The sequence below is a fragment of the Dama dama genome, chromosome 11 (assembly GCF_033118175.1).
Source record: "Dama dama isolate Ldn47 chromosome 11, ASM3311817v1, whole genome shotgun sequence".
Lineage (NCBI taxonomy): Eukaryota > Metazoa > Chordata > Mammalia > Artiodactyla > Cervidae > Dama > Dama dama.
Window position 1 is genome coordinate 30,547,118 of NC_083691.1, and position 13,475 is coordinate 30,560,592.

General features: G+C 34.7%; 1 protein-coding gene across 3 annotated transcripts in view; it reads right to left on the reverse strand.

The window, feature by feature from the left end:
- ATAD2B (ATPase family AAA domain containing 2B) overlaps positions 1 to 13,475 on the reverse strand; it is a 134,673-nt gene that overhangs the window by 10,717 nt on the left and 110,481 nt on the right. For all 3 annotated transcript variants that reach the window (XM_061154890.1, XM_061154889.1, XM_061154888.1), the window contains exons 22-24: positions 10,465 to 10,624; positions 3,519 to 3,641; positions 623 to 760 (exon numbers count right to left, since the gene is read on the reverse strand). In XM_061154890.1, the coding sequence (XP_061010873.1) occupies positions 623 to 760; positions 3,519 to 3,641; positions 10,465 to 10,624 (421 nt within the window). The remainder of the gene's footprint in view (positions 1 to 622; positions 761 to 3,518; positions 3,642 to 10,464; positions 10,625 to 13,475) is intronic.

Genomic DNA, 13,475 nt, shown 5'->3' on the forward strand with positions numbered 1-13,475 from the left:
CCAAAGATGGCCATCTTTAGTGAAACATAAAGATTACATTAGGAAGATTCTGTGTTTATTAACATTTGTCTTTTAGAAATTTTTACAGATCACCATGAATAAGGAGAAGTGAGGAAAATATAGAACACTGAATTTTCCCCTTCTAAATACACCTCACTTACAAAACAAACAAAAGAAAACAAACAAAAGAAAAATAAATAAATACATCTCACTTAAACAAAACCAGAAAAAGAAGGCTGAATAGATTTTTCTCAGAAAAATCAACTTCCTGCTGTCAATTCAAGCACTCTCTTAAGCCAGAGTTTCCATTTCCCACCATAATGAGCGCACCCTGCATAATATACAGCAAGGGGTTGAAGGTGGGGTGGATAAAAATCTATTGGCTCCATATCTCTTTCTAAAACCCAAAGTTTAAAGCTGAAAATATTTAAATCTAGTTCAACTACAACAGCAAGCACTGAGCAGAGATAGAAAAAAAGCAAATAAGGTTAAAGAAATACACTGATTCAGCATCTTACCCCACAAGCTCCTGGAAGCCCTTTGGTGTGTGTGCCCAATTCCTAACACTCTGCCTCATTCACAGTTGTTCCCACTGCTGGATAACAAGATCTCAAATACTCACATGCACATTTATTTGTAGAACTGTGCCAGACATCCATTGGATTTCTTTGTTTGTGCCGAAATGCCTCTTCAACTCTAGTTTCTGTCTTTCGAGCTCCAGTACCATGAGGATTTATTTGTTCTACTGTTACCGATAAGCCTGCAAGCAGAAGATAAGCGATACCTATTTAAATATTCCCAGCTACATAAACCAACAATGTTAAAAAAAAAGTCTGAAATACTGAGCTTTAAAGTCATTAATTATACTTGGACAGTTTGTAATTTGGATGAAAATAGTACCTTTTGTTTTAAGATGGGAAAGAAACTAGATATCATATCATGAAAATAAAATGGTAGGCCATGCTTATTTATACTTAATCTCCAAAGGGCCCCATGTTAATTCACTTTATTTTGCAAAGGGATACATTTCACATTTTTATGACTGTAAGACAATAAGATTATATATTGCCAAAAAGTCATGATTTCTGCCATCTTAGAAAGTATAAGCATATACCGGGCTACTAAACCCCATTCATATAAACCATTTCCATCTGATATAAGCTGGCTGTTACACCACACTGTGTAAGTTTGGTTTTCCTGCATTGATCTTCATAAAAATAACTGTTCCATCTCAATTTTCTTTACTAGATCTCTTTCTTCTATGCTGTCTTTAGTGTTGCCATCCAAGTTTCTAAGGACTATCTCTGGAATCCCTTTCTTTCTCACTTTAATCTACATCTTCCACCACAAGTATCATTCATGCCTTCAGCTTCTACTGGCATTATATAATTATTCCCAAATCACATTTTAATCCAAAAGTCTCTTGAGCTCCTGATTTATATTAGCTGCCTACTTGATATCACCTACTGCATATCCTAAAGATAGATCAAATTAAAAATAACTGGTTTCTCTTTTTCCCGCAAAAAGACCTGTCCTTATATATTCCCTCTCTATACTGGTAGTATTTGCATCTCTTTAAATCATTAAATCAGTAATGTGGCAGCTAATCTTGCCTCTTTCTTTCCTTCCCAATACCTTCCACCCCTGCAGCCACAACTCTTTCATGTTAATCCTACCTTCATTCCCACTTCACTAATTAAAACTCTGGACTACTCCAACAGCCCACACCCTCCAACAGTACAATTAACACAACATAAAAATCACTCATTTCAAGTGTACAATTGAGTGATTTTTAGTGGATTTACAGAGCTGTGCAATCACACAGCAATCCAATTTAAGTAACGGTTCCAGGCAATCACTAATCCACTTTTTGTCTCTATAATAGACTGGCTTTTGTGAGCATTTCATATGAATGGAATCATACAATACGTGGTCTTTGGTGACTGTTTTCTCTCACTTAGCGTAACATTTCTAAAGTTCATCCATGTTGCACCTTGTTCTTTTTTATAGTTGAGCAGTATGTTGTTGTACAATACATCCTGTTTTGCTTACCCATTCATCAGTTGACAGACATTTGGGTTGCTTCTAGTTTTTAGTTGCTGTGAATAATACTGCTATGAACATTCATGTACAAGTCTGTATATGGACATATGTTTTCATTTCTCTTAGGAAGATCCCTAGGAGTAGAATCGCTGGGTCATATGGTAAACATGATGCTTAACTTTTTTAGAAACGGCCAAAGTGTTTGCAAAACTGGCTCCGACAGCTTTTTAACTAGGCTCTCATCCTCCCACCCTGCCACAGTGAGACCTTGCTATTTCCTGCTGCCAAAACAATTTACCAGTCCATTCCACTGCTTCAGATACTTCAATGACTCCTACTGCCTACAACAATTGTTCTCAAATTTCAGTATACATAAAAACCACTGTTAAAGCATAGATTTCTCAGCCTTACTGCTCTCAGAGAACCTAGTTTCCCAGTTCTAAGCTGATGTGGATAATTAACATACATTTTAAAAAACACAGACCTACAGAATAAAGTCCAAGTCCATGACATTGATTCACTCAATTACTTGCACTTATATTCTAAATAAGGAGGAGAGAGACAACAACAACAACAAAATGACAAAAGCTATGGTGACCAGAGCCATATCAGATTAAGTGGCCAGGGAAGGCCTCTCTAATGCAGTAGAAGAAAAGCATATTCACAAGTTCAATGTCCTCAACCCAGCTCACCTTCTGAGCTCTATTTCTCACTCTTCTGTACATCTTTAGCAATGCCAGTTTGCAGTTCTTCAGATATGCCACATTATTTCATGTCTGCGCGATTTTATGCACTGTGCATTCTGCTTAAAATACTTCCTCCTTCTCTGTCACTGCCTCCTCCTTCCCTCTACGTCACTACAGACAACACTCGTACATTCATTCCCCAAACTCTGATCAAAATGCCAGGTTTCCTACTAGGAGGTCTATCCTCTGTGATGAATATGCTTCAGTTAGTGCATATGCTACACTGCACTTGATTTGTTTTACACTTACTCTCTCCTACTAAAGTATGAGTTCCCCAAGGACAGGATTATATACTGAACAAACAAAACACATGTGCTATGTGTTTATATTAACAAATTGCACATAAAACTCCAATAGGTTAAAAAAAAAGTATTGATAAATTTTTAAGAATTAGTATTAGATACTACCTGTTGAAAATAAAACTCTTCAAATACGAAAATCTATCTAAATCCTTTAAGAACATAAATCCATAATTAACAAAGATGTGTTCCTACAAAAGAAATTTCACTAAGTACTGCTTTATTTCTATAATTGGCACTAAAATTGCCACAGAAAGTGAATTTTTAAAACATCTTTGAGAATTTACATGACACATATTCGTATCAGAAATTAAGTAAAGGTTGGGCCTCAAGATACACTTTCATTATACCAGCAACTATACATAAACACCATCCAGTGACACTCAGTGACCTCTTAGTCTTCAATAGCATGTTCACTTCTATAACTTACCTCTTTTTATTCTTGCTTCCTTAATTTCTTCACAGAGTTTATTAAATTCTGGATCCAACTCAGCTGCAATGATGGCATGTGCAGTATCCTTCAGAGTACAAGCCCTGTGCCTAATTATTTTGTCTGTTAAAAAGTTGGTATACATTTATTATACACACAAATGAAATAACATGAAAAAAGGGCATCTTAAGAAGAAAAGTAAAAGAACATTAACATTTAAATAAAACTGTGAAAAGCATTTCTAGATAAGAAACAAATTCACTTTAAGTGATGAGTGAAAAATAAATATGGTCTTCCCTGGTAGCTCAGTGGTAAAGAATTCACCTGCCAATGCAGGAGAGATGGGTTTGATCCCAGGGTCAGGAAGATCCCCGGCAGAAGGAAATGACAACCCACTCTAGTATTCTTGCCTGGGAAGTCCTGTGGACAGAGAAGCCTGGAGGGCTATAGTCCACAGGGTCACAAAAGAGTCAGACATGACTTAGGGACTAAACAACAACAACAAAAAATATAATAAACTACTCAAATAAGTTGACAATCCTGAGAACTATACTTTTAGAACTTCAAAGTACTAAGCCTACTTAACAAGTACCTCAAAGATATGGCTTTATTTGATAATTTTGAAAAGTGTATTACTTTAAATAAAAATTCTTTAAAGATATAAAGAATATTCATCATACATCCAGCACCAGAGTTGCCATGCATAGACACTGAGGTTTCAGAAAACTATATGTAATTATCTCCATAAGAGAAAACTGGTCAAAATTATGTTAAAAAATATAATATACGCTAAAGCAAGGGTGACCTATTAAAAAATTGTGACAGAAACAAATATGATAAGGCACTCTAAGAATGTAAGATGATATAAACTGTAGGTAGTTCTAGGAGAAAAGTGCATACTCTGTTCTAGGTACACTACACCTAAAACTGGTAATAAAAGAAGAGTCTCTCTGCTTTACACTAACAGAGAAGTCCTCATTCATTAACAAGATGACATAACTGTGCTCCCTAGAGCTGGCAACTCCAAGATGTTACAAGTGACATAAATGCATTAATGTCACTTAATTTGTAACAGTATTTAGAACTAGAATCCAAGTCACAAAATAATATCTGCTTTTTCATCTCTAGCAAAGACAAAAGGTATAAAAATGCATTTTACATATAACTTTTCTTATTAGAATATCTAATAGTTCATTATGAAAAATCTTACAAAGACAAACATGCAGCACTCAAAAAGGCAGCCCACGAGTATATTTCCTTCAATATATTTTCTCTAAACTGTCACTCAATAAATATTGATTGTCAACTGTACCAGGAACTGAGTCAGGTGATGGCTACACAGTAGTAAACAAAACAGGTCTCCACTTTCAAGGAGCTTTTCAGACTAGTATAGGAAAGAGGTATTTAACAAATAAGCTCATATGCACATAGAAACACCTCCACCCACCCTTCCCTCACCCTTCAAAAAACCTGTAACAGCTATGATCAAAATCTCCAGAATACTGAATGGGCAAGTCAGGAGAGAATTCTCTACATTAGGGGCACTTAAGGTGAGACTCAAAGCATGCATTAGGATAGCCACTGACGAAGGGAAAAACCAGTACAGGTTCAGAAAATACCATGTGAAAAAGTTCTGAAGTAAAAAGATCTTGGAGATTTCTAGAAACTGAAAGGTAGCCTATGTGATTAGCACACAAAAAGCAAGTGGCAAACAGGAATCTGACCATATTGAAAGGATTTTAGATCTTATCCTAAGAGCAAAGAAAAGACCCACGCAGGGAAACAGCATGATTTAATTCTCTAGATGATAAGGGACCACTGGGTGGTTTTCAGACAGAAAGTGATTTGATTTGTATTTAAGAGTATAGTAATACAGGCAGTACCAGAGGTCAAGGGAATGATAAGATGGAGATTGGAAGATCAATTAAGACTCGCAGGGAATTCTCTGGTAGTCCAGTAGTTAGGACTTGGTGCTTTTCACTGCTAGGATCCAGGACCTAAGCTTAATCCCTGGCTGGGGAACTAAGATCCCACAAGCTGCATGCCATGACCAAAAAACATTTTTTTTTTAGGCTAAGGAAAGTAGTCTACAAATGTATAGAAAAAGAGGATATGGCTGAAAAAATAGAGTGTGGGGGAACGGTGGGAAATTCATTCACTTGTCTACTCACTGAATCTCCATTTATTGAGCATCCATTTATGAAACATTTTCTATATGTAAACTGTGTCAGTGCTGGAGATATGCAGCCCTGGCCTGAGAGATGCCTAAAATGAATGCCTCTTTAAATCCTGTTCATCTCCAGGTAATGTCTTCTCTGTGCCCTGCTCACACTGTACATGTGCTGAATACACACCTGATGAAACTGCATTATCATCAGCTGCTGCTGCCACAAGACAAAATTCAAAACTGCCACCTCTGTGCTACCCCTATACCTTAACCATCTAGTATAATCACCAATAATCAGGTGTTTGTCATTCTTATAAAATAGTGAGTTTCTAGATAAGAGAGACTGTGGTGTATTTATAAATTGTTATGGGTTAAACTGTGTTCCTCCCCAAAATTTACATGTTGATACTGTACTCCCCAATATACCAGAGTGTGACTATATTTGGAGTAGAGCCTTTAAAGAAGTAATCAAAGTAAAAGGTCCTATGAGTAGGCCCTACTCTAATCAGACTTGTGTCCTTAGGAGGAGAGGAAATTTGGAGACACACAAGAAATACCAGGGGTACATAGACACAGAGAAAAGATGGCCATGTGAGGACACAGCAAGAAGGTTGCCATCCGAAGGCAAAGGAAAGAGGCTTCAGAAGAAACCAAATCTGCCGACACCTTGATTTTGGACTTTTAGCCCCCAAAACTATGAGAAAATCAATTTCTGCTGTTTAAGTCATGCAGTCTGTGGCATTGTGTTAAGGAAGTGCTAACAAATTAATATCATAAGATATAGCATAATGTCTGTCACACAGTAATTATTCAATATATATTACTCCATCTTAAGAGGTAAAGACTATCACAGTATTCTAAACACTCAGCTCAGTAACAGCACATGGTACTTACAAATAATAACAGAAAATGTGAATGAGTTTAACTGAAGTATAACCCATAGAGGGCTCCAAACACCAGAGTGAATCAGTGAGCTTTATCCCTAAGCATCTAGTACAAAACAGAAGATTTTGAGAATACTACAAGACTAAGGTTGAAATTTCAGCAAAATCTGCTAAATGATGGTATGTATGTGAATACACTTAAGTGCTAGAGGAGGCATTAAGTACAGAACAAACAGTGAGGAATAGTTAAACATAAAACAAATCACATATTTATGAGATAATAATTCGGGTCAAATATCTGACCCGGTCACATTTAGAACCTACAAGTTAAAATTCTTCTGGTTAACATATTTAATTTTTGCCCACGTTATCCTCAAGGGAGAATCCGGGTAAACACTTAGGCAATACATATAGCTTCCAAAATGTTGGCTTTTGTCTTCTATGTATATGCTAGCTTTTCCCCAAAACGGCCAAGTGTACTGTAAAACAGAGCACTGTAAGCTTTCAAATACTCATGGGAGCTTGTAAAAGTAATACAAAATTCATGTAATTTCCACTTGCTACACAGTAGACCCTGAGGTGGTTTTTCTAATACATAACAAGTTGTTCTGTTGCTAAGAAAGAAAACAGGGCTCTTCACTAAAGATACGAAAAAATCAGAACAGAGCCAAAATCATGCTTTTGAATTATATGATACTTTTTGCATCTAAAACAGTAAAGGAATAAAGTTACAAGTGTACCATGTCAACTCTGTGAGACAGAGCCATATCCTTTGATTATACAACTATATTCTATAATAAAAGGTTATTATGCACCAGAAATCAATGCTTCTTTCATGAAAGTAATATTATTTTGATGTGATTATAATTAAGTTACACAGAAGAGGGGGAAAGGATCTGGACTGATCCTTTCTACTGGCTTTTTCTAACCATTCAAATTCATTTATCACTAGCAGTCCTTAGAGTTGTCCCAAAATAGAATTCAATTTTAAACGTGGTCCAGGGAATACAGTAAAGGGTCATTCTAAAGTAAATGTATAGGTATACACAAAGGAAACAATTATGACAAATTAAGACACAATTTAAATAATAATGATAATAAGAACAAATATATGAACTACTAAACTTTATGGAACACTTATCACATCCCAGGCACTACGCTAAGGACTAACATATTCAAGTTGAACCATATGAAAATGACAATTTCATAAGGTAGGGCCTAATATATTTTCTCATCTAATCCTTACAACTACCCCAAGAGAAGAGTAATTATCCCTATTTGCAGATAAGGAAACTAAAATTTAGAGGAGTTAACTTTATTTCCTAAAGAACTAGGAAATAAAATGGGGACTGAAGCCTAGGTGCACATCCAAAGCCCAGGGTCTCATTACCTACTGCACAATGTCAGTAACCTCTGTGTCTTGAAAACCTAACAGGATGAGTGTAGGTGCTCAAGTATTCTCACACACTGCTTAAGGCCACTATATAGACACTTATGCAGTTGTACCTTCACCCAGAACCCAGCAAGGGAATCAAAGGAAACTGACATGCAGCCCATTCTTCACTAGCCAAACTGTGGCCCTGTTACAGATGCCATCTACACTGCAAAGGAGATTCTCTCAGCCCCACAAAACTGCTATATTGGTTAACAAGTGCCCCTGATGCTGCTAGAAGATGATTTTTTAAATTGTGAGAAAGTTTTAACACAGATTTAAAGCCTTAAAAGAGATTATACACTCTGATACAGAAGTTTCACCTTAAAGAATTTATCTTAAGGAAATAATGAAGGACATACGCAAAATTTATCCTATATTCATCAATGTTACAATAGAGAAAAAAGCTAAAAACTCTAAACATGCCCAACAATAGGGTATTAGCTATAATACATTCATATGATAAAAATTACATGGTAAAAATACATTAACTCAAACTTTTCACAAAATATTACATGAATGAAAATTTACAAAAGTTATATTTTCATTTTAGTAAAAATATTATGCATGTATGCATTTCATATATAGTATTTGTGCATATGTGTGTGAGAGAGAGAAAAGGAGGGAGGGAGGGGGAGAAAGAGAAAGAATAAATACTAGGTAACATGATTATAGGTCATAGGTTACTTTTTATTCATTTTTATCCTCACAAATACTTATCCTCATAAATGATATATAATAAAAAGTCAAAATAAAACCTAAGCAAACAACAAAAACTACAAGAGATAAATGTCCTAAAACAAAGCTTAAAAACTATTAAAAGTAGTAAAAGATACCAAAAGCAGCTATATAAAATTTTATTCTGCCACTTAACTTAGAACTAAAATATGTGATTTACTGTGGTCTAATTTAGACAAGAAATAATCAATTTGTGTAGAAATGAGAAATCCAGGTCATTCTAACAAGTGAACTAAGAACCACTGCCCATAAATATAGACATAAAGTAGAAACTACACTCTAAATATCTTTAGATAACTGAAAGTTTAAATGAATTTTTTAAAATAAAAAGCATCTTACTTTTATATCACCTGTTGAAGAAACAGAATTCTTAACAGAGTGAGAAAAAGAATGACCCCTGCCAGATGGGAACTGGCCTTGGTGTAATCACATTAAACATAAACAACTTTACTGAATACCACTCTGTGACCATGATGGATCAAGACAAAAACAAGACCACTTCATAATCAGATCTGAACACGGACAAAAATATGAACACTGCCTTACAGAAATAACCAAATATAATCCTATCCTGTGTGAGATGAATGCTGCTTCTTTACCAATCACAACTTTAGTCTGGTTCCAATCTTCTTACTTTCCAGGTTCTTAAAATACCTAGTCCCCAAATTACTCCCACTTCCTGAAAGCATCTATTCCACTGCGAAGCTCTACTTCCTTAAATTTTCCTCAAACTCACTTAACACAAGCTCAAATCCTGTATGATTCCCCATGATGTACATTCTCCTTTATTACAATGTATCAATAAATTCAACTTGTTTAACTACAGATTATTCCTGGAGGTCTCCCCTGGAAGGCATTAACAGAACTGAGACTACAGATTTGAGTACAGGGTGGGATTAGGAGTAAAGTAATAAATTATATTAGGTTGGCCAAAAAGTTCATTTAGGTTTTCCATAAGATGTTATGAAAACATTCATAAGATGTTTATTTACATATGTAAACATATGTACAGTCTATAGAACAGATAATGTCCATCTACCCAAAGGGGTCTTTTGATAAGTAAACTTAACTACATGAAGATTCCAGAAATCCGAAATGCCCAGTGTTTATCAGCACTGATAATGGTGACTAAACAAATCAATCTTAAATTCTCAATTATTCAGTTTTCCATCTTACCTGAAAAAAATTAGAATCTAAGTATAAAAAGTGAAAAGCAACTCAAGAAACTAAATCTTGAACATAATAATAAAATCCTTGAATTTAAATATATTATCTAATAATTTAATAAATGAATTAGCAAATATAAACTATCATATACAGGGTGGATAAAAAATAAGGTCCTACTGTACAACACAGGGAACTATACTCAATATCCTGTGGTAAACCATAACGAAAAATAATATGAAGAAGAATATATCCATATACAACTGAGTCATTTTGCTGTACAACAGAAATTAAACACAACACTGTAAATCAACTATACTTTGATAAAAATTATTTTAAAGAATAATAAAATCCTCTAATTTAAATATATTTTTTAGTAATTTAACAAATGAATTTAATAATTAAATTTAATATTTAAGCATATACTTAGTTCTTCAACAAGAAATTTCTAATATGTCATTAAGACCAACTTTCCTATCTGAAATATGGGAAGGTTTTATTTATATTTTAAACTATCTTCTCTTTGATCACCAAAGTCATCCTTGCCCAGTGCATTCTTACCTCCTGGATCCTTATCTGGGTTGTACTCCAAAGCATTGCTACAGATGAGGTCAATATCTTTTAGGAAATCCTTAGCAGTCAGGTAATTATGCTTATCAATTTTAGTTATTACTGTTGATAAGTCCATTGGTTCCTTGATTACTTCAAGATAATCTGAAACCTAAAACAAACATGGTATTTTAATGAAAATTACTTCTGATATTTCATATCATCTACTCATAAAAATACAAAACAAAAATCAAAGTTATTTTAAAACTAAATCTAGATATCTAGGAAATAATTACATATAACGATAAAATTATAGAGCAATTTATGCCACTAAAGATACTATGTCATACTTTCCATGAAAAGCTTCAGTTTCAAGTCATATTTAATGAACTCTGAAGAGTTTCTCATCTCGAAATATGAAACCAACTGTGTCAGCTTTTTTTTAAATCCTTTGGATATACCTGAGAAGAAAATGTATGGGTAAAAGTACCCAATAAGCATCAATAAATGTTACCTAAGCAAAAAAATTTTAAAGGAAAATAAAAAGAAACAGATTTTTTTCATATTATTAGAGAAGTTCTTGGGTAGATCTCTTTAAAATCTTTAAACAAAAACATTTTTTCTTTTTCAGTTTTCCAAGGTGAATCATTTCATGGAAAGAGTTTTCTACTCCTTTGGAGTCATTACAAACATTTTGAGTCAATTATATAACAAAAGTAGGTATTGCTTCCACGACTAATAGAAGATTTGCTGGCCTTGTCCCTAAGTATAAGCAAATTTACACGCAAAAACTAAATTTTGCTCTGTGTGATTTTTCTGGGAGATAACCCAAAATAGAGATATTAGTCATGACTGCCCACTAAATTTTATGTTTTGTATCACTTGACCAATTAAAAAGCTCTTCCACCTATATATCTACAGGCATACCTTGTTTCATTGCACTTCCTTTTATTGCACTTTTCAGATACTCCATTTTTTTAAAACTGAAGTTTTGTGGCAACCCTGCATTGTCAGATGATGGTTAGCATTTGTTAGCAATGAAGAATTTTTTTTGAAGCACTTTTTAATTAAGGTATGTACATTGATTTTTTTTTTTTTGGTAGACATAAAGCCATTACTAGGGCTTCCCTGAGAGCTCAGTTGATAAAGAATCCGCCTGCAAGACAAGAGACCCTGGTTCGATTCCTGGGTCGGATAGGCTGGAGAAGGGATAGGCTGGAGAAGAAACAGGCTGCCCACTCCAGTATTCTGGGGCTTCCCTTGTGGCTTAGCTGGTAAAGAATCTGCCTGCAATGTGGGAGACCTGGGTTGGATCCCTGGGTTGGGAAGATGCCCTAGAGAAGGGAAAGGCTACCCACTCCAGTATTCTGGCCTGGAGAATTCCATGGAACCACAAAGAGTCGGGCACAACTGAGCAACTTCACTTCAAGATCCCCTGGAGAAGGGAAAGGGTACCCACTCTAGTATTCTGGCCTGGAGAATTCCATGGAATCGCCAAGAGTCAGACACAACTGAGTGACTTTCACGTCACTTCACTTCAATGCCATTACAAAGTGTAAACATAACTTTTATATATGCTGGGAAACCAAAGGATTCATATAACTTCACTTTATTGCAATATGTACTTTACTGCCATGGTCTAGAACTGAACCTACAACATCTCCCAGGTGTGTGTGCCTGGACTGTCTTCCCCAATGCAAATCTCAAATCAAGTAATTAATTCTGACATAAACACAGTCTTAGAAATGTTTAATCAGTCCAGGACCAAATTCTGGGAATATGCTAATTTCTGCTCTATGAAATTAAAGGCTAGTTTTCTTCACTGTAGATAGCACAGATGCCTTTTAAATTTGCATATATAATATGTATTTCCATGTATAAATACACCTATATGCCTATAGAATAACATAAGCATATATATATACACATGTTACTTATGTTTTTAAAATTTTAGCTAGGTATGTGTGCATGTTTTAATTTATTTTTCATACTCTAGGAGCTAAAAAGCCAGCCAATCTCCTTACAGGGGAGTAGTGGAGCTTTACCTAATAAGCAATAGTTCAGAAGGTATTAGCTGGATTCTTGGCTCTGACACTTGATATATATTGTGTACATGTGGAAAACATTTTATAAACCTTTGCACTATAAAAATTTATATTACTAAAGACCATAACATTTCAGCATTTTAAATTCACTGCTTATTTTCTAAACATTTTTTTTCTCTGCAATTTGCTTTGGAATTCAATGTTTTTAGACATTTCAAATTCATATAAGTTTTTATGTTTTAGGTTATCTAAATGTTACTATTTTAGTTTCCCCTCTCTATCCTTCCCAGAGACTCCTATGTTTTCAGCCTTAAAAGCAAACAAAGAAGTAAGGAAACTGAGGAGGAAAAGAAAAAAAAGAGGAAAAAGAGAAAACGTAACTCTAAAATGAAAGTTTTAACTGACTAACATTTTCTATCCCCTTCTACTGCCTTAACACCATTTATATAACTTCTATTCTATCACAAATGGCATCTGAAATCTGACAATCTGGTCTAGTTGGACAGAAAATGTTTTCCTGGGCAAAGACCAAGCTGGTTCATCCTCAGCCTGGGAGACTGATTTGGGGGCAAGTCCTTACCAATTAAGTGTCAGCGTTCCCAAAACCAATTTGAAATAAACATTTTTAACAACCTTTAAAGGCGGCTTATAGTTTTAAGATTTTCTGAAAATACCATGAGATTAAAATATATGTTTCACAAATATAGAATCGTATGTATTAATTGTAAAAGCAAATAGGCAAGCCTTGTCATTCCAGCAGAAAAGGATGGAAGATAGCTGTGATATAAAGAACATGGGCTTCAAATTTTAAGAAACATTTTTCTTGGTATGTCACTTAACAATGAGCCTCAGTTTCTTCAACTGCAAACATAATAATGACCTCTGTGGTGGTGCTGAAAGGATCAAATAGCAAAAACTATATGTTGTAGATAAATATACAAATAAAATTATACAGTCCCCTTATTCCCAAAAGGGAGA